The sequence below is a fragment of the Aotus nancymaae genome, unplaced genomic scaffold, assembly GCF_030222135.1.
Source record: "Aotus nancymaae isolate 86718 unplaced genomic scaffold, 86718_ANA_hifiasm-v0.15.2.pri h1tg000011l, whole genome shotgun sequence".
Lineage (NCBI taxonomy): Eukaryota > Metazoa > Chordata > Mammalia > Primates > Aotidae > Aotus > Aotus nancymaae.
The window spans coordinates 21,606,223-21,629,737 of record NW_026988422.1 but is presented as its reverse complement, the minus strand read 5'-3'; the positions used below and the strand labels follow the sequence as shown (position 1 = coordinate 21,629,737).

The 23,515-nt window shown below is 35.0% G+C and overlaps 1 protein-coding gene across 9 annotated transcripts in view; it reads right to left on the bottom strand.

Annotated features, from left to right (window-relative positions):
* Positions 1–23,515, bottom strand: part of STXBP5L (syntaxin binding protein 5L) — a 440,807-nt gene that overhangs the window by 372,818 nt on the left and 44,474 nt on the right. For 8 of the 9 annotated variants that reach the window (XM_064374676.1, XM_064374677.1, XM_064374680.1 and 5 more), the window contains exon 3: positions 8,118–8,215. In XM_064374676.1, the coding sequence (XP_064230746.1) occupies positions 8,118–8,215 (98 nt within the window). Of the gene's footprint in view, positions 1–8,052; positions 8,216–23,515 lie in introns of those variants that run through there. The other variant, XM_064374683.1, reaches the window with a different exon arrangement.

Genomic DNA, 23,515 nt, shown 5'->3' with positions numbered 1-23,515 from the left:
ACCGTTTATATATACCAATAGTGATCAAGCTGAGAAGCAAATCAAGAACTCAATCAGATTTCCAATGGCTAGAAAAATTTATATCTAGAAATACATTTAACCAAGGAGGTGAAAGATCTCTACAAAGAGAACTACAAAACACCAATGAAAAATATTATAGATGACACCAAAAACTGGAAAAACATCCATGCTCATAGATTGGAAGAATCCATGTCATTAAAATGACCATACTGCCCAAATCAATGTACATATTCAATGCAGTTCCTATCAAATTACCAATGCAAACATCATTCTCCACAGAAGAAGAGTAATTGTAATATTCGTATAAACCAAAAAAGAGTCCTAATTGCCAAATAAATTCTAAGCAAAAAGAATAAAGCTGGAGACATCACATTGCCTGACTTGTTTGTCACAGCACTAGCCACAATAGCAAAGACATGGAATCAACCTAAGTGTTCACCAATGAATCATATGAAGGGTTGATTTTTAAAAAGTAATATACATATAGGTATGTGTGTATGTGTGCATGTGTGTGTATATATGATAGTATTATTGTAGTAGTATATTATACTAGTATTCCATGGCACATACATATACACACATGTATACATATATAAAATGAGATATGTATATATACACATATGTGTGTATATATGTAGTATTCCATGGTACTTATATATATGTGTATATATGTATGTGTGTGTGTATGCATGTATATATGTGCCATGGAATACTATTCAGACATAAAAAGAATAAACCTGTGTATTTTGCAGCAACATGGATGGAACTTGAGGCCATTATCCTAAGATGTGAAATGACTCAGAAATAGAATAAAATAGAAAGTCAAAAACCACATGCTCTCACTAACTATATGTTTAGCAGAAGCTAAACAGTGAGTACACATAGACATACAGAGTTGAATAACAGACATTGGAGGCTCCAAAAGGTGGGATGGAGTTAAGGAGTGGGGGCTAAAGGATAAAACAGTACCTACTGAGTGCAATGTATACTATTTGGGTGATGGGTAAAAAATCCCCAATTTCTCCACTACCCAATATATCCATGTAACAAAATAGCATTTGTATCTCCTAACTTTACAAAAAAAAATTAAAAATAAATAAAACTGTAAAAGCAACTGACTGATATACCATAAGGCTGCAGAGAACACAATCTGCAGGAAGGCCTAAATTTCTAACCAGATTTTCCCCAAAGCCCAGGTGCTCAATCTGGAACCTTCTTCTTACAGAGACATAACTAAAATGTCAGAATTAAGTCCTAGCTTCTGCTTAAGTCTTCCCCAGACTGGGAAACAATGGCAGGGCAACAATACAGTTCCAGGGCGATGTCTAAATTCTGGTGCTCACTATAAGTGTTCCTCAGTCCAGGAAACAACAGGGAAGGATTTTAATTCCAGAGAAGCATTTAAGTTCTGCTTACTGTAAGTCTTCCCCATACCAAGCAACAATGAAACATCAATTAGTTAGTTCCAGTGAATTGTTTTAGTTCTACTTCTCAATATAAATTCCCCCTAGAATGGAAAGAAACAGCAGGCCAGTGTTTAGAAGAGGACAAGAAGGAAAAGGTCTGGAAAGCATATGTAAAAAATAATAATAATGGATAAAAAAGTTCCAAAATCTAGAGAAAGAAGACACCATCCAGGTACAGGAAGTTCAGAGGCTACTAATCACACCCAACCCAAAGGAGAAATTTCCAAGGCCTATCATAACCAGTGAAATGTAAAGAAAGGATACTCAAAGCAACAAAAGAAAAGAAACATCACATTGAACAGCATCCTGAATACAGACTACAACAGATTTCTCAGCAGAAATCCTGCAGTCCAGAAAATAATGGGATGTGATATTGAAATAAAAGGAAAAGTCTGCCATCCAAGAATACTGTACCCAGCAAAGGTATCATTTAAACACATTCAAAGACTCCCAAACAAACAAAAGCTGAGAGAATTAATCAAAAGATGACCTGTCTTACAAGAAATACTAAAATCTATTTAATCTAAAATAAGTGAGCATTAGTGTATAATAAGAAAACATTTGAAGGTGTTAAACTCACTGCTAAAAGAAAAAAAGACAGACTAACTCAAAATACTCTAAAACTGTAATGTGGATACGTAAGCCATTTACATCATAAGTATTAAGGCTAAAAGACAAATCTGTTAAAATCAATAATTGCTACAATAATTGGTGAAGAAACAGATAATATAAAATATGTAAACTGAAACACCAATAAATCAAACTATTGGGGGGTTAAAGGGTAGACTTTGGTTTTGTTATAATACTTATCTTTGCAATCAAAGTTAAGTCATAATCAGTTTTAAATAACCTGTCTTTTTGTAAGCCTCATGGTAACCGTAATGTGAAAACTTAAATAGACTAAAAATAGGTAGCACAAAGTCAAAACATACTACCAGAGAAATTATCTTAATCACAAAGGAAAACGGTAAAAGAAGAAAACATAAAGAAAGTATCTACAAAACAAACAGAAAACAAGTAATAAAATGTCAACAGAAAATAATCTTGAAAATAAATGGACAAAAGTCTTCAACTGAAAGAATGGGCAAGTCATATGTAGAAAACTGAAACTGGATCCCCATCTCTAACTCTACACAAAAATCAACTCAAGATAGATAAAAGACTTAAATATAAGACCTGAAGCCATAAAAATTCTAGAAGATAACATTGGAAAAACTCTTCTGGACACTGACTTAGGCAAGAATTCATGACTAAGACCCCAAAAACAAATGCAATGAAACCAAAAATAAATAAATGGGACCTAATTAAACTAAGTAGCTTCTATACAGCAAAAGAAATAATCAGCAGACAGCCCACAGAGTGAAAAAAAAAATCTCGACAAACTATGCATCCAACAGAGAACTAGTATCCAGAATCTGCAAGGAACTCAAACAAATCAACAAGAAGAAAACAAATAATCCCATCAAAAAGTGAGCAAAGGACATGAATAGATAATTCTCAAAAAAAGATATACAAGCAACCAACAAACATAAAAAAAAAAAAAAAAACTCAACATCACTAAGTAGGAGGAAGATGCAAATTGAAACCACGATGAAATTACACCTGCATCCTTACTCCTGCAAGCATGGCCATAATTTAAAAGTTTAAAAAAATAGATGTTGGCATGGATGTGGTAAAAAGGGAACACTTTTATACTGCTGATACGAATGTAAATTAGAACAACCATTATGGAAAACAGTATAGATGTTCCTTAAAAACTACAAGTAAAACTACCATTTGATCCAGCAATCCCACTACTGAGTATCTACCCAAAAATAATAATAAGTCATTATATGAAAAAGACACATGTACACATGTTTATAGTGGCACAATTCACAATTACAAAGATATGGAACCAACCTAAGTGTCCATCAACCAACAAGTAGATACAGAAAAAGTGGTATATATACACCATAGAATACTACTCAGCCATTAAAAAAAGAATGACGTGTCTTTTGCAGAAATTTAGATGGAGCTGAAGGCCATTATTCTAACTGAAGTAACTCAAGAATGAAAAATCAAATGTCTTATGTTTTAGGTGAGAGCTCAGCTATGAGGATGCAAAGGCATAACATTGAGATAATGGTATTTGGAGACTCAAAGTGGGGAGGGATAAAAGACTATATATTGGGTATAGTATATAATGCTCAGGTAACAGGTGTACTAAAATATCAGAATCACCACTAAAGAAGCTATCTATGTAACCAGAAACAAACTGTACCCCCAAAGCTATTGAAATTTTTTTTAAAAATAAAAATAAAGAAAGAGTGGCTGAATGGATTTTTAAAAGACCCAACTATAGGCTGTCTACAAGAAATTCAATTTACCTGTACAGACATGCACAAACTGAAAGTGAAGGGATGAATAAGATATTGCATGCAAATGGAAGCCAACAGAGAGCAGGAGTAGCTATACTTATATCAGATAAAATAAGCTTTAGTCAAGAATGGCAAAAAAAAAAAAAAAAAAAATACAAAAGGACATTATATGATGATAAAGGGGTTAATACAACAACAGGATATTACAATTGTAAATATATATGCACTCAACACCAGAGCAACCAAATATATAATGCAAATATTAACAGACCTAAAGAGAGAAATTGACTGTGACACAATAGCAGTAGAAAATTTTGGCACTCCACTTTCAGCAATAGACAGATCATCTGAACAGAAAATCAACTAAGAAACGTCAGAGTTAAACTGCGCTCTAGACCAAATGGACCAAACAGGCATTTATAGAACATTCCATCGAATAGCTGCAGAATACACATTTTTCTCAACAGCACATGCAACATTCTCTGGGACAGACCATATGTTAAGTCACAAAACAAGTCTTAATACAATTTTAGAAGTCAAAATCATATTAATAACTTTTCTGACCATAATGGGATAAAACTAGAAATAAACCACAGAAGAAACATCAGAAACTGTACAAATTCATAATTAAGCAACATTATTCTTAAATAATAAACGGATTATTGAAGAAATTTAAAAGAAAATTGAAAATTTTCTTGAGACAAATTAAAATGGAAACACCACATACTAAAACATATGAAATACAGCAAAAGAAGCTCTAAGAAAAACGTTTTTATAGCAATAAAAAGTCATGATCATAAAAATTGGAATGACTTCAAATGAACAATATAACAAGAAAAGCAAGAACAATTCAAACCCAAAATTAGTAGAAGGAAAGAAATAAAAAGATTAGAGTATAAAGATACAAAATTGATACTAAAAAAATGCCAAATATCAACAAAATGAAATTTGATTTTTTGAAAAAGTAAATAAAATTGAAAACCTTTAGCTAGAATAAGAACAAAAGAGAGAAAATCTAAATAAAATCAAAGACTAAAAAGGATGTTATATCTTATACCACAGAAATACAAAGCCTCATTAGAAACTATTAGGAACTATACACCAACAAATTTAAAAACTTCAAAGAAATGGACAAATTTCTAGACATATACAACTTACCAAGGTTGAAATATGAAGAAATAGAAACCCTGAACAGACCAATAATGAGTAAGAAGATTTAAACAGTAATTAAAGTATATACATATATTTTACCAAAGAAGAACCCAGGACCTGATAGTATCATAACTGAATTCTACCAAACATTTAAAGAACTAATACCAACTCTACTCAAACGCTTTAAAAAAAAAAAATTGAAAAGCAAGGAATACTTTCAAATTCATTCTATTAGTCCAGCATTATCCTAATACCAAAATCAACAAAGACAAAACAAAAAAGAACACTAAAAGCCAGTATCTCTGATAAATCTAGATGCGAAAATCCTCAATAAAACACTCACAAATCAATTTCTACAAGATAACATATTTTTAAAAAATCATTTATCATGATCAGGTGGGATTCATATCAGGAATTCATGAATGGTTCAACATATGCAAATCAATAAACATGATATATCACAGTAACATAATCAAGAGCAAAAACTACCTGATTATTTTAATGAATACTGAAAAATCATCTAATTTGAAATTTCACACAATCTGGTTTCCAATTTACAAAGTTACAGTAAATAAAAACAGTGTAGTAGTAGCATAAAAACAGACCTATAGATCAGTAAAATAAAATAGCCCACAAACAAACCCTAACATGTATGATCAAATAATTTTTAACAAGAGTGCCAGGACCATTCAATGGAGAAAAGTCTTGTAAACAAATGGCACTGGGAAAATGGGATATCCACATGCCAAATAGTGAGATTAGACCCTTTTATCATATACAAAAATTAATGCAAAATGGATGAAAGACCTAAATGTAAAACCTAAAACTATAAAACTCTTAGAAGAAAACAGGGTAAAAGATTCATTCCATTTGGTGAAGATTTCTGGCAACAAAAGAAAAAAATAGCCAACTTTTTTTTTTATTGCATTTTAGGTTTTGGGGTACATGTGAAGAACATGAAAGATTGTTCCATAGGTGCATATGTGCAGGGCGATTTGCTGCCTTCCTCCCCTTCACCTATATGTGGCATTTCTCCCCATGCTATCTCTCCCCAACTCCCCACCCCCTGCTGTCCCTCCCCTACTTCCCCCCAACAGACTCCAGTGTGTAGTGCTCCCCTCCCTGTGTCCATGTGCTCTCACTGTTCAACACCCGCCTATGAGTGAGAACATGCAGCGTTTGATTTTATGTTCTTGTGTTGGTTTGCTGAGAATGATGGTTTCCAGGTTCATCCATGTCCCTACAAAGGACGTGAACTCATCGTTTTTGATGGTTGCATAATATTCCATGGTGTATATGTGCCACAAAAAATAGCCAACTTTAATTTCATTAAAATTAAAAATTTTTACATCAAAAGGCAATTACTATAGGTGAAAATGTAAAGTAGTAGAGCTGCTATGGGAAACAGAATGACAGTTCCTCAAAAAATTAAAAATACAATTATCATATGATCCAGCAATTATTCTTCTGGATATATCCCCCAAAGAACTAGAAGCAAGGTCTCAAAGAGATATGTGTACACACATGTTCATAGCAATATTATTCATAATAGCTAAAACATGGAAAAAACCCAAGTGTCCATCAATTAATGAACAGATATAAAAATGTGGTATATACATACAATGAAATATTATTCAGTCTTAAAAAGGAAGGAAGTTCTCACATATGCTACAACATACATAAATGTTAAGGACATTATGCTGAATAAAATAAGCCAATCACAAAAAAGAAAAATATTGTATGCTTTCCCTTATGTAAGTTACCTAGAGGAGTGAAAATTACAGAAACAGGAAGCAGAATGGTGGTTTCCAGGGACTAGAGGAAGAGGGATATGGAGAGTTATCATTTAATAGGTGTAGAGCTTCAGTTTTACAAGGTGAAAGAGTTACAGAAAAGGATGGTGATGATGGATGCATAATAATAAAAATTTATTTCATAACACCAAATGGTACACTAAAATAATTAAAACTAAATTATTTAATTACCACATGACTCTTCAGTTGTAGTCCTGGGCATTTATACCAGAGAAATAAAAACTTAGGTTCACACAAAAATATGTACACAGATGATCATAGATGTTTAGTAAGAATAGCCAAAAACCAGAAACAAGTCAAAATTTCCTTGAATAGGTGAATGACTACACTGTGGTCCATTTATATTATGGAATATTATCCAACTCAATATTTTAAAAAATGAACTACTGATATATGCAACAACATGAATGAATCCTCAGAGAGCTATACTGAGTGAAAATGGCCAATCACCAAAGATTATAAACTCTATTATTCCATTTATGTAACATTTTTTAAGTGGCAAAATTATTGAAATGAAAAACAAATTAGTGATTGTTAGGGGTCAGGGATGGTGTTGGAGGGACAAATTGTGACTATAAAAGAGCAATCTGAAGAATCCTGGTGGTGATAGGAATGTTTTATATCTTTATAGTATAATGTCAATATCTTGGTTGTAATATTACACTATAGTTTTATAAGATATTACAATTGGAGCAAAGTAGGTGGAAAAATATGGATATCTCTGTATTATTTCTTATAACTACATGTTCATCTACAATTATCTCAAAATAAAAAGTTTAATTTTAAAAAATAGGATGACACTAAAGTAAAATTCAGGAGGAAATTTATAGTACTATGGGCACATATTAGAAAAGGAGAAAGTTCTCAAATTAATTACCTGTTTCCACCTAAAAACTAAAGAAAGAAGATCAAGTCAAACCTAAGATGAGCAAAAGCAAAGAAATTTAAATGATTGAAGCAGAATTCAATGAAATCGAATATAGAAACACAATAAAAAAGAGGAATGCAACCAAAAGTTGATTCTTTGTGAGAATCAATATAATTGATAAACTTCCAGGCAAACAGATAAGGAAAAAAGACAAGATACAAATTACCAATAACAGGAGTTAAAGAAGAGACATCAATACTGATCTCAAAGACATTAAAAATATGACAATAAATTTGAAAATGTAGATTTTTCACAATTAGTTACTCATTTCTTTAAAAAAATGAACTTTACTTGGTCATAAATATTTCTCTTACCTGAATATTTAAAGAAATGTAATTGGCATTAATGTAGCAAATAATGAACCAAAAATTAAGGATACATTCGTATAGCACCTGTTCTCGTCCCAATAGCCAAGATTTTCTGAACTGGATCAAAGGCTAATGCTGTGGGTTGATGAGGAAAACCATGCCGAACTGTCTGAAAGAGAGCAAATAATACAAATTAGTCTTCAGGGAAATAAAATTAAAATTAAAATCATAAGATACCATTATACAGCCACCAGAATGTCTAAAATTAGTTTAAATGGAAAAATGTACTACCAAATATTAACACGGATATAGAGTAACATTAACTCATACATTGTTGATGGGAATGTAAAATGATACAAACACTTTCTCAAAATGTCTCGCAGTTTCTTATAAAACTAAACATATGTCCAGGCACAGTGGCTCACGCCTGTAATCCCAGCACTTTGGGAGGCCAAGGCAGGCAGATCACCTGAAGCCAGGAGTTTGAGACCAGCCTGACCAACACGGAGAAACCCATCTCAACTAAAAGTACAAAATTAGCCAGGCGTGGTGGCATGAGCCTGTAATCCCAGCTACGCAGGAGGCTGAAGCAGGATAATCACTGGGACCCAGGAGGCAGAGGTTGCAGTGAGCTGAGATTGCACCATTGCACTCCAGCCTGGGCAACAAGAAACTCCATCTCAAAAAAAAAAAAAAAAAAAAAACTAACCATACATCTGTCTTACAATCTAGCAATTTCACTACTATGTATATACTCAGAAAAATTAAAAGCATATGTTCATAAAATGACTCGTATAAGTAAGACCCTAGTAGCTATATTCAAAACAGTAAAAATCTGGAAATAGCCCAGGTATCCATCAACAAGAGAATCAAAAAACAAACTGTGATGTTATATAATCATACAATAGAATATTACTCAACAATTAAAAGATAAAACTACTGACAGATGCAACAACACAGATAATTCTCAAAAGCACTATGCTAAGAAGCCATACACAAAAATGTTTATAAAATCAGAATAGTAGTTGTCTTGAGGAGTTATTAATTGGGAAGGATTATGAAGAAACTTGTTTGAGTAAAGATGTTTGAGTAAAATATTCTGTATTTTCACAGCAGTTTGGATTACATAAGCATATACATTATTTAAAACTCATAAAATGGTACAATAGATTTGGGATTCTCTGCATGTAAATTATACTTAAAAATGTTAAGAAATTACTATAAACAATATTAAAATCTATTTAATGTTATGTGTACTGCAGTGTTAAAGGGTAAAGTATACTGACATCTGCAACTTGAAAATGCATCCACAAAATAATATAGATAGATGAGTGTGCAGATGGATGGATAGATACATGATAAGTGAATATAGCAAAATGATAACTGTCAAATATTAGTGGTAAGAATATACATATGAGTGAGTGTTCACAATATAATCCTTTAAACTTTCTTTCTGTTCCTGCCTTATACATCTAATAAATGTCATATATAAAAAGACCTACTGATAACATCATACTAATTAGTGAAAGAATCAGTGATTTCCTTCTAAGGTTAGGAACCAAACAAGTATGTCCACTTTAGCCACCTCTATTCCATATTGCACTGAAGGTTCTAACCCATCCAGAGCAATTCAACAGAAAAAAAAAAGAAATAAGACACATGCAGATTGGAAAGGAAGAACTAAAACTATCTGCAGAGAACACAATTTTGTATAAATACAATCCTAAGAAATACACTGAAAAATTATTAGAACTAATAAAGGAGCTCTGCAAGCTACGGTTACAAAATTAATATAAAAAAGTCAATTGTTGGCTAGGCACAGTGGCTCATGTCTGTAATATCAGCACTTTGGGAGGCCAAAGCAGGAGTATTGCTTGAGTCCAGGAGTTCAAAACCAGCCTGGGCAATATTACAAGACCTGTTCTCTACAAAAAATTGAAAAATTCACCAGGCATGCTGGTGTACACCTGTGGTCCCAGCTACTCAGGAGGCTAAGCAGAAGGATAACTTGAGCCTAGGAGGTTGAAGCTGCAGTGAGCCATGATCATGCTGCTGCACTCCACCCTGGACAACAGAACAAGACCCCATCTCAGAAAGAAAAGAAAGGAAAGAAAGAAAGAAAGAGAGAAAGAGAAAGAAAGAAAGGTCAACTGTGAGACCTTTCAAAATAATTGGAGCTACTGGCAACCAATTACTGTATAGATTTCCACTGCTGCTGATTTATAATGAGTACTTTTCCCCACTCCAAGTTTTTATTTCACACCATATTTGTTCAACTGCTCTTTAAGTGAATCCATTTCAAGCATGTCTGTTAAATCCATTTCTTGTTAGAACCATGCCTGATAATTGCTTTGAAACTATATGGAAAATGGGCTGTGTGCAGTGGCTTACACCTGTAATCCCAGCTCTTTGGGAGGTAGAAGTAGGAGGATCAGTTGACCCCAGGAGCATCCTGGGCATTAAAGTGAGACCTTGTCTCTAGCAAAAAAAAAAATTATATATATATGGCTGGGCATGGTGGTGCATGCCTGTAGTCCCAGCTACTCGGGAGGCTGGGATGGGTGGATCACTTCAGCATGGGAGGTCGAGGCTCCAGTAAGCCATGATCACAGTACTGTACTCCAGCTTGGGTGACAGAGTAAAAAAGAAACTATATGGAAAGAATTTTAAAAATTGTTCACACCTTCATTCATTGACCAAGGATACTGCTTATTGATAAGGGCATAGGGTACTTTATATCGTTGCATGATCAATGCAAAAAGAGAAAACGTGACATTAATTGTTATCAGATCTATAGAAACACTGAAGTTGAAGTCACTGCTTCAAAGTGTTTTTATGAAGATAAACTTCTTGATTCGTCATGTGGCAAAATCAGAATTATAAATCCAGTGCTTCACCATTACACTATAATAAATGCTTTATGAGGACTTAGAATGAAAGTGAAATTTTTAAAATATAAAAAGTAAATTGTATTTCTACATAATAACAATAAACTATCCAAAATAAAATAAAGAACCCTATTTACAATAAATAGAATCCAAAGGAATAAAATATATAGGAATAAAATGAACAGGAGTGTAAAACTTGTACTCTGAAAACTACAAAATATTATTTTAAAAAATTAAAGAAGACCTAAATAAAAGTCATCCCAGATATCTATAGATTAAAAGACTTAACATTGTTAACATGGCAATACTCTCCAAATTGATATTAAAAATCAATGCAATCTCTGTCAAAATCCTAGCTGGGTTTTTGCAAAAAGTGACAAACTAATCCTAAAATTTATATAGATATCCAAAAGACTCATAATAACAAAACAATCTTGAAAGAGAAGAGTTAGATAACTTATATTTTTCTATTTCAAAACTTATACAAACCTACAGTAATCAAAAAAAAAATAAGGTACTGGCATAAGGATAGACATAGATTAATGGAACAGAAATGAAATTCCAGAAATAGATCCTCACATTTTCAGTCCATTATGTTTGAAAAGAGTGCCAAGACAATTTGTTGGGGAAAACTAGTCCTTTCAGAAAATGGTAGCAACTCTATATCCATATGCAAAAGAATCAAGTTAAATCCCTTACTTATAATATATACAAAAATTAACTCAAAATGGATCATACATTTAAATATGAAAGCCAAAGCTATAAAACTCTATGAAGAGAGAAATATGTTTAAATCTCAGTGACTTTAGATTAGACAATGTTTTTAAAATTACTTTAATTGACAAAAATTATTAATGTTTATGATTAAAACATGATGTTTTGATGTATGTCTACACTGTGGAAAGGTAGACAATGGTTTCTCAAATATAACACCAAAAACACTAGCAACAAAACAAAAAATAGACATATTGAACTTTATCCAAAGTAAAAACTTATGCACTATAAAGAACACCATCAAAGAAAGTTAAAAAAGGAGGCATCACATTATCTGACTTCAAACTATACAAGACTATAGTGACCAAAACAGCATGGTACTGGCATTAAAATAGGCATGTAGACAAATGGAAAAGAATAGAGAACCCAGAAATAAAGATGAATAATTTGACAAAGTATTTGACCCTCAAGAAAGCAAACAAAAATTTAAGGTAGGGAAAGGACATCCTATTTAACAAATGGTACTGGGATAATTGGCATCCACATGTAGAAAAATGAAACTGGATCTTCATCTCTCACTTTATACAAAAATCAACTCAAGATGGATCAAAGACTTAAAAATAAGATCTGAAAGCATAAAAATCCCAGAAGATAATATTAGAAAAACCCTTCTAGACATTGGTTTAGGCAAAGAGTTCATGATCAAAAACCCAAAAGCATATAAAACAAAAACAAAAATAAGTAAATGGGACCTAATTAAATTTAAAAGCTTCTGCACAACAAAAGAAATAATCAGCAGAGTAAACAGACAACCCAAAGAATGAGATAAAATATTCACAAACTATGCATCTGACAGAGGACTAATATTCAGAATCTACAAGAAACTCAAACAAATCAGCAAAAAAAACAAGTAATCCTATCCAAAAGCGGGCAAAGGACATGTAGAGACAATTCTCAAAAGGAGATAGACAAATGGCCAATGAACATGAAAAGATGTTCAACATCACTAATGATCAAGAAAATGCAAATTCAAACCACAATGAGATACTACCTTCTCCTGTAAGAATGGCCATAACTTAAAAATCAAAAAATAATAGATGTTGGCATGAACGTGGTGAAAAGTCAACACTTTTACACTGCTGGTGGAAATATAAACTAGTACAACCCCTATGGAAAACAGTATAGATATTTCTTAAAGAACTAAAAGTAGAACTACCATTTGATCCAGCAATCCCACCATTGGGTATCTACTCAGAAGAAAAGAAGTTATTATATGAAAAAGACACATGCACATGCATGCTTATAGCTGCACAATTTGCAATCACAGAAAAATATGGAGCCAGCATAAATGCCCATTAAGCAATGAGTTAATAAAGAGAATGTGGTATATATACACCATAAAATACTACTTAGCCATAAAAATGAATGAAATAATGGCATGCATAGTAACCTGGAAACCATTTCACTTAGGAAACCATTATCCTAAGTGAAGTAACTCAGGAATGAAAAACCAAATATCATATGCTCTCACATATGAGTAAGAGCTAACCTATGAGGACGCAAAGGCATAAGAATGATATAATGGATTTCAGGAGCTCAGGAGCAAGTGTGGGAGTGGGGTGAGAGATAAAGACTACACATTGGGTACAGTGTATACTGCTCAGGTGATGGGCACCAAAAGTCTCAGAAATTAGCACTAAAGAACTTACCCATGTAACTAAAAACCACCTGTTCCCCAAAAACTATTGAAATAAAAATGTGAAATAACCCATAGAATAGGAAAAATATTTGCAAATCAAATATCTGAAACAGAACTTATATCCAGAACATATAAAGAACTCCTAAAATTAAATAAAAAAGACAACTTAAATTTAAAATGGGAAAATGATCTTAACAGACATTTATTATATAATAAATAATATATATAAATAAATGGTCAATAAACACAGAAAGATCCTCAACATCATTAGCCATTAGAGAACTGTAAATCATATCAACAAGATACAACTGCGCACCCGCTAGGATGACTATAATCAAAAACAGATACACTAACATAAGTTGATAAAGATTTTAAAAAATTGAAGCCCTAATACATGGCTGTTAGAAATGTAAAATCATGCAGGCTCTTTGGAAAATAGATTGGTAGTTCCTCAATATATGAAATATAGAGTTACCATATGACTCAGCAATTCTGCTTCTAGGCATAAACCCAAGAGAAATGAAAACATAAATATAAACAAAGCTCTTGTAATGTTCATAGCAGCATTATTCATTGTAGCCAGAAACAAATAACTCAAATGTCCATCGACTGATGAATAAATAAATAAAATGTGGTATATCCATACAATAGAATACTATTCATCGATTTTAAAAAATGAAGTACTGATATGTGCTACAACAAAGATGAACCTTGAAAATGTTATGCTAACTGAAGAAGCTAGTCACATACAATATGATTCCATTTATATGAAGTGTATAGAACAGGAAAATCTACAGAAACAGAATTTATATTAGTGGTTGCCTAGGGATGGGAGTTCAGGGTAATAGAAATTGACTGTTAATGCATACAGTGTTCCTTTCTGGACTGATGGAAATGTTCTAAAATTGATCGTGGTGGTTACTGCACAACTCTGTGAATTTATTAAACACCACTGAAATGCATAGTTTAAATAGGTGAATTATATGGTGGGTGGGTTATATTTCAATTTGAAATAAAAGAATGTTGTTCTCTTCAAGAACACCAAATCTTATTATGAGACAAAGAATGCAATTCAATAAAAAGTTGAAGTCAGTGGGGTACCTAGTTTATTTCAAAGGAATCAAGGACATCAACTGGAATGATATAGATGCAGTAAAAGAAAAGGATAAAAAAACGTAGAACAGAGTCTGAAGACAACTTTGTTAAGCTAAAAAAACTTCTCAGTTTTACACATAGTCAAAAAATGTTCTTGAAATATTATAGTTTATGCTCAGTGAAGATAATAGTAGCAAAGCTGGTCACCAACATTAAAAAATAAATGAAGTTCTCAGACCTGGAACAAGCAAACCGAATAGATATTTACAGAACTCTCCACCCCAAATCCACAGAATATACATTCTTCTCAGCACCACATCAAACCTACTCTAAAATTCACCACATAATTCAAAGTAAATCACTCCTCGGCAAATGCAAAAGAATGGAAACTATAACAAACAGTCTCTCAGACCACAGTGCAATCAAGTTAGAACTCAGAATTCAGAAACCAACCCAGAACCGCACAGCTTCATGGAAAATGAACAACTTTCTCCTGAATGTTGACTGGATAACAAAGAAATGAAGGCAGAAATAAAGATGTCTTTCAAAACCAACGAGAATGAAGACACCACATACCAGAATCTCTGGGACACATTTAAAGCAGTCTCTAGAGGAAAATATACAGTAACAAGTGCCCACATCAGCAGAAAGGAGAGATCTAAAATTGACACCCTATCATCAAAATTGAAAGAGCTAGAGGAGCAAGATCAAAAAAACACAAAACCTAGCAGAAGACAAGAAATAACTAAGATCAAAGCAGAATTGAAGGAGATAGAGACACGAACAACCCTACAAAAAATCCATAAATCCAGAAGCTGGTTTTTTGAAAAGATCAACAAAATACACAGACCACTAGCCAGATTAATAAAAAAGAAAAGAGAGAATAACCAAATAGATGCAATAAAAAATGATAAAGCGTATATCACCACAGATTCCACAGAAATTCAAACCATCATCAGAGATTATTACAAACAACTCTATGCACATAAACTAGAAAACCTGGGAGAAATGGATAAATTCCTGGACACTTGCCTCCTCCCAAGCCTAAACCAGGAAGAAGTCGAAACCCTGAATAGACCAATAACAAGGTCTGAAGTCGAGGCAGCAATTAAGAGCCTACCACCCAAAAAAAGCCCAGGTCCAGATGGGTTCACAGCCGAATTCTACCAGACATACAAAGAGGAACTGGTACCATTCCTTCTGAAACTATTCCAAATAATCCAAAAAGAGGGAATCCTTCCCAAATCATTTTATGAGACCAACATCATCCTAATACCAAAACCCGGCAGAGACTCAACAAGAAAAGAAAACTACAGGCCAATATCCATGATGAACATAGATGCAAAAATCTTCAATAAAATACTGGCAAGCCGATTACAACAGCATATTAAAAAGCTAATCCACCATGATCAAGTAGCATTCATCCCGGGGATGCAAGGCTGGTTCAATATACACAAGTCTATAAATGTAATTCACCACATAAACAGAACCAAAGACAAAAACCACATGATTATCTCAATTGATGCAGAGAAGGCCTTCGACAAAATTCAACAGCCCTTTATGCTAAAAACTCTCAATAAACTAGGTATCGACGGGACGCATCTCAAAATAATAAAAGCTATTTACGACAACCAACAGCCAATATCATATTGAATGGGCAAAAACTGGAAGCATTCCCTTTGAAATCGGGCACTAGACAAGGATGCCCTCTCTCACCACTCCTATTCAATATAGTACTGGAAGTTCTAGCCAGAGCAATCAGGCAAGAAAAAGAAATAAAGGGTATTCAATTAGGAAAGGAGGAAGTCAAATTCTCTCTATTTGCAGATGACATGATTGTGTATGTGGAAGACCCCATCATCTCAGCCCAAAATCTCCTGAAACTGATAAACAACTTCAGCAAAGTCTCAGGATACAAAATCAATGTGCTAAAGTCACAAGCATTCCTATACACCAATAACAGACTTAAAGAGAGCCAAATCAAGAACGAATTGCCATTCACAATTGCTACAAAGAGAATAAAATACCTAGGAATACAATTAACAAGGAACGTAAAGGACCTCTTCAAGGAGAACTACAAACCACTGCTCAATGAAATAAGAGAGGACACAAACAGATGGAGAAACATTCCATGTTCATGGTTAGGAAGAATCAATATCGTGAAAATGGCCATACTGCCCAAAGTAATTTACAGATTCAACGCTATCCCCATCAAGCTACCAATGACCTTCTTCACAGAACTCGAAAAAACCACCTTAAACCATATGGAACCAAAAGAGAGCCCACGTAGCCAAGTCAATTCTAAGCAAAAAGAACAAAGCAGGAGGCATCACACTACCGGACATTAAAGGCTACAGTAACCAAAACAGCATGGTACTGGTACCAAAACAGAGATATAGAACAATGGAACAGAACAGAGGCACCGGAGGCAACACAACATATCTACAACCATCCAATCTTTGACAAACCTCATAAAAACAAGCAATGGGGAAAGGATTCCCTGTTCAATAAGTGGTGTTAGGAAAACTGGCTAGCCATATGCAGAAAGCAGAAACTCGACCCCTTCCTGACACCTTACACTAAAATTGACTCCAGATGGAATAAAGACTTAAACATAAGACCTAACACCATAAAAATCCTAGAAGGAAACCTAGGCAAAACCATTCAGGACATAGTCGTCGACAAGGACTTTATGACCAAAACACCAAAAGCATTGGCAACAAAAGCCAAAATAGACAAATGGGACCTAATCAAACTCCACAGCTTCTGCACGGCAAAAGAAACAGTCAATAGAGTGAATCGGCAACCAAGAGAATGGGAAAAAGTTTTTGCAGCCTACCCATCTGACAAAGGGCTGATATCCAGAATTTACAATGAGCTAAAACAGATTTACAAGAAAAAAACAAGCCCATTCAAAAATGGGCAAAGGATATGAACAGATACTTCACAAAAGAAGACATACATGAGGCCAACAAGCACATGAAAAAATGCTCACCATCACTGGTCATTAGAGAAATGCAAATCAAAACCACATTGAGATACCATCTCACGCCAGTTTGAATGGCGATCATTAAAAAATCTGGAGACAACAGATGCTGGAGAGGACGTGGAGAAATAGGAACACTTTTACACTGTTGGTGGGAGTGTAAATTAGTTCAACCATTGTGGAAGACAGTGTGGCAATTCCTCAAGGACCTAGAAATAAAAATTCCATTTGACCCAGCAATCCCATTACTGGGTATATATCCAAAGGATTATAAATCGTTCTACTATAAGGACACATGCACACAAATGTTCATTGCAGCACAGTTTACAATAGCAACGACCTGGAACCAACACAAATGCCCATCGATGATAGACTGGACAGGAAAAATGTGGCATATATACACCATGGAATATTATGCAGCCATCAAAAACGATGAGTTCATGTCCTTTGTAGGGACATGGATAAACCTGGAAACCATCATTCTCAGCAAACTGACACAAGAACACAAAATCAAACATCGCATGTTCTCACTCATAGACGGGTATTGAACAATGGGAACACATGGACACAGGGAGGGGAGCACTATACACTGGGGTCTGTTTGGGGGGAGTGGGGGGACAGTGGGGGGTTGGGAGTTGGGGAGAGATAGCATGGGGAGAAATGCCAGATATAGGTGAAGGGGAGGAAAGCAGCAAATCACACTGCCACGTGTGTACCTATGCAACAACCTTGCATGTTTTTCACATGTACCCCAAAACCTAAAATGCAATAAAAAATAAAATAAAAAATAAATAAATGAAATTCTTAAATATCTAGCTATTTCTTAATGCTACGTTGCTTTGCTTGTTTTCTTTTGTTCCATTCTCCCTTCAAAATATTATACAAATGAAGTGAAGTGGCCAACTGTATCAATAGTTACACAAATCTATCTAGATATTTGAAGTAAATAAATATGTAATAGAAAGAATTGGTTATAAATATGTGGAAGGGCTGGTCATACACCCTGAGTTAAGGAAGTTGCTACCACTTCAGAGGATGAAATACATTAACTTGTACTCCGCGCTGATACTGCAAGAGGCACTACCAGAAACAAAATGACTTTTGTCTTCTCTCTACTTATTAATCTTGTGTTAAGTGCCTCCAATTAGCTGAATCTAACCAGAAACCAGCTACCAAGAAAATCTGAATATTTTAGTGTACTTTTAGTTTTAGTTTTCTTGGTATGATTGGGAACACAAAAGGACCAGGATAGAACTGACAGCAGTACTTTGGCAAAGCAGAATTTATAGTAGGCCTAGTTGTCCAGGCTTAATACTATCATAATATTGTAAAATAGCCTAAAACCACTTGTGACAGGGACTGCCTATTGTTCCCCAATGTCTGATTTTTTTCTTTCCTCTATATTAATAGAAGTTTTAATTAGGCAGATAACAATCCAGTTAAAGATTATCTTTACCAGCCTCCGTTGCAGGCTAGACTAGATTCTGAACAAAGGAAAACAAAAGAAATGATATGTAATATATTCTTAATGGTAATGGCAAATACTCTATTTTTCTCACCTTCTGACTGGTTGTAAAATAGAATACAACAGGAGGAGTTAGAGCAGCCATCTTAGAATATGAGATGGAAGCCATACTTTGAGGATGGCAGAGCGAGATAGAAAGATCTTGTTGGACTGTTGACACCATACAGTCATTGAATTAGTTCAAGGTTGCTTTTGACTGGACAGATTCATAAAAGAAAAATAAATTTCTATATTGTTTAAGACGCAATTATTATGGCTCATTACAGTAGTCTACCTTGCATCCAATCATTCATTTTTAAAAAGAAGTAAATATTAGATCACCAAGTTGATTTATGAGGAATGCTTCCCAGTATTAATGATCATCCTAAAAAATGAAAAAAAAATATGGCTTTTGATTCTAACAGCTTCTAGCAAGCTAACATATTAATGGTCCATGCTGTGAACGTTGCAGATACCAGAATGAAATTGCTTTTTATAGACCCAAACTAACCAGAGCTGGAAAAGCATGAAGGGTTCACGCTTGCATGTCTGAGATAAAGACTGCCTTAAGGACTTGCTAAAACAACGCCAAAAGAAATTATTTTTTCAGTACTGCTATAATTCATATAAGATCCTCTTGAAAGAACACTTGCCCAGTAATAGCTTTCCACCAATGAACTGATGCCAGCTCTGGCTATGAGTCTCCAAAACCAATGAACTCTATTTCCAAGCAGCTTATGTGAACTTCTCCTTTTGCCAATACCAGCTTCCCTTTACTCTTGCCTCTTCAGATGCATACCTGGCTTGGCATAGCTATGCATCTCAGGTTAAAAACTTCATTTCTAATTCCCAAATAAATTCAACATATTTGGGCATTATTTTCATCTGGTTTTTTTTTTTTTTTTTTTGGTTGACATTGCATATATATATCAAATCCAAATAATACTGATATTCCAAAGCTATCATTTCGATATTTGAACACAGAACGTCTAGAAGCATTGCACCAGGTTGCACCTAATGATATTAATGTTACCATTGGAAACTACCATGTATAGAAAAAAAATACCAATATGTAACAGGAAATAGAATATTCCAATTATGCAATACATTTACTTTACATAAAAGTTCTTCTAGGTAGGAGATTTGCTAGTAAATAGTTAGGATAACATAATTTTTGATATGCCTTTTCTGATATTAAGTTACTTGTCCGGTTTTGTCTACAAATGTCACACTCTGGGTAAAATGTGGAGTGGGCATATCATTCCAGATCTTGAATTCAGAAATTGGATATAAACTGTCTCAAAATTTATGCAGTAAGTCATGAATCGATAAAATTTGAGAGAAAATATCTGTAGCAAGGAACATTCAGATGGACACAACGTATTCTGCCACTTTGTTTAGCAAAAGCCAATTACTACCGGAACTATGGAGCAACTCATTGTTGAGAAAGATCCCTGAATTTCAATGATGCTTGTTTTCAATAACAACCAAATCATTTAAACCTGGAGTTTTTTAAGATTATGTGTGTATGTTCACAGTTCTTATCTAAATCTGATGTCATCTTAGGTCACTGAAAGTATTGCTGAATAATTTCCTGCTCTCTTGGATGAAAGAAAAGACTAAGTAAAAGGTCTATAACGTATATAATGCCATATAGTGGCATAATAGTGATAGAAATGACAAATTTCTACGAAACTCCATCATACTGTGATTTTAAAAAAAAAGTAAGATTGTTCTATATGCACAAGTGTGACAAACTACCTGCTCATGTAAACTGCCACTGGTAATTGGCAATTGAGGTATGGTACTAGTTTCTCAGTAAGACTTACAAATCTCTTGAAATAATAAGAAAACTATCACATTCAAAGATCCAAAAGGTAGTTGATATCAAAATTTTAAAAGAATAAAGCACTAATTCACTCCCATTTTATAAGATATTTAGATGTATATATAATAGAAATGGGATAGTTTTTCATTAACATTAATTTTTTGAAATTTTATATCTAACTTTTTTCTTTTCTCATGTTAGTTTTATTTTTATCATATTCTATCATGCACATAGTTTAACAAGTCATATAATTCTATAGGACATTAGGATAATTGAAAGTCATATGTCTCCCTCCTTCTCCCATTTCCTACTTCCCAGATGCAACCACTTTTCAATCTCTTTTGCTCTTTACTTTGGTATTTTTATCTAATGTGTCTCAAAATAATGTTTTTACATTGCTACTTACCTTTTCAAAAAAAAAAAAAAAGGAGCCTCTCTTTCTCACCTATATCCATTACACATACAAGCATACTTCCCATATCCCCATCCTCCAAAAAAATCCTAACTGTTAAGGGGAAATCCAAGATGGCCACTTAGGAGCAGCTCAGGATTGCAGCTCCCAGTGAAAGTGCAGAGGGTGAGTGGACGCCGCATTTCCAGATGGATTTTTATTGCCCACAGACCAGGAGGATCCCAGGAAAAGGAGCCCCATGGGTTTCCAGAGTGGCTGTTTTGGCCCACGCAGCTGTTTTGGCTGGCCGGCTGTTTTGCCAGCACCCTGGTATGGTGGTTCGCCATACAAAACACACTGGTCTGGATCTGGCGAGTGGAGGTCCCAGAAGCCACAGTCGCTCATTCATCTGATTAAAAAAGGGGACTGAAACAGGGAGCCAGGCCAGAAGATTCCTGGGGAAAAAAAAAAAAAGCACCACGAATCTCAGCACCGCTGTTTCAGCCAGCTCAGTGGATCACCACAATGGAAAGCACACAGATCCCAGCACCTTTTCAGCAGGCGAGAGAGTCGACCTTTCAACTAAAAGAAAAAAAAAGGCTCTGAGGCAGGGAGGCAGATGATCAGGCTCGGCTGGTCCCACCCCCCGCCCACACACACACACAAAAAAAACAGCAATTGGTAATGCTATGGGTTGAGAGCTTCACAGCAAGCACAGCTGAACCTGGGACAGTCCACCTCTGTAGAGGAGGGTCGTCCACCATTACCGAGGTACTCCATCACTATGGAGTCTGCCTTTGCTGAGGCAGCCCACCATGGCCGAGGCAACCCACCATTACAGAGAGAGTCCACCATTACAGAGGCAGGCCACCGTTGCCAAGGCAGTTCTAACTACACCCATATAAACAGGACTGCAGGGAAGTTCACATGGCAGTTTGGCAGAGCCCACATCAGCTCAGCAAAGCCTCTGCAGGTAGTGATTAGCCTGCCTCCTTGCTGGGCAGGGCAGCCCTGTAAAAAAGGCAGCAGCATAACAGAAATTCCTAAATAAAGCCCTAACTCCCCGGGACAGAATGCCTGGGGGAAAAAAAAGGGTGTATGAGTTCAGCTGCAGCAGACTTAATCATACCTGCCCAGCAGCTCTGAATGAACAACAGAGCTCACAGCTGAGCATTTGAGCTACTATAAAGGACAGACTGTCTGCTCAAGCAGCTCCCTGACTCTCGTATATCCAAAGAGTCATGTCATAAAGAAGAGATCAGACTGACATTTGGCGGGTATCCCTCTGGGACAAAGATAGCAGAAGAAGGAACTGGTAGCAACCCTTACTGTTCTGCAGCTGCTGCAGGTGACCCCAGGCAAGCAGGGCCTGGAGTGAACCTCAGCAGTCCTATAGCAGAGGGGCCAGATGGTTAGAAGGAAAACTAAGCAACAGAAATAACTTCATCATCAGCAAACTAGACGTCCACTCAGACACCCAATCTGAAAGTCAGCAACTACAAAGACGACAGGTGGATAAATCCACAAAGATGGGAAGAAACCAGTGCAAAAAGGATGAAAACACCAAAAACCAGAACACCTCTCCTCCTACAAAGGATCACAACTCCTCAGCAGCAAGGGAACAAGGCTAGATGGAGAACGAGTATGATGAAATGACAGAATTAGGCTTCAGAAGGTGGGTAATAAGAAACCTCCGTGAGCTAATAGAACATGTTCTAACCCAATGCAAAGAAACCAAGAACCTTGAAAAAAGATTTGACGAAATGCTAATGAGAATGTACAACTTAAAGAGGAATATAAATGAATTGATGGAGCTGAAAAACACAACACGAGAACTTCGTGAAGCATGCACAAGTTTCAACACTCAAATTGACCAAGCAGAAGAAAGGATATCAGAGATCAAAGATCAACTCAATGAAATAAAACGAGAAGGCAAGATTAGAGAAAAAAGGATAAAGAGGAATAAAAAAGTCTCCAAAAAATATGGGACTATGTGAAAAGACCTAATCTACATTTGATAGGTGTACCTGAATGTGATGAAGAGAATGAATCCAAGCTGGAAAATACTCTTCAGGATATTATCCAGGAAAACTTCCCCAACCAAGCAAGACAGGCCAATATTCAAGTACAGGAAATACAAAGAACACCACAAAGATATTCCTCAAGAAGAGCAACCCCAAGGCACATAATCATCAGATTCACCAGGGTTGAAATGAAGGAGAAAATGCTAAGGGCAGCCAGAGAGAAAGGTCGGGTTACCCACAAAGGGAAGCCCATCAGATTCACAGCAGATATCTCAGCAGAAACCTTACAGGCCAGAAGACAGTGGGGGCCAATAGTCAACATCCTTAAAGAAAAGAACTT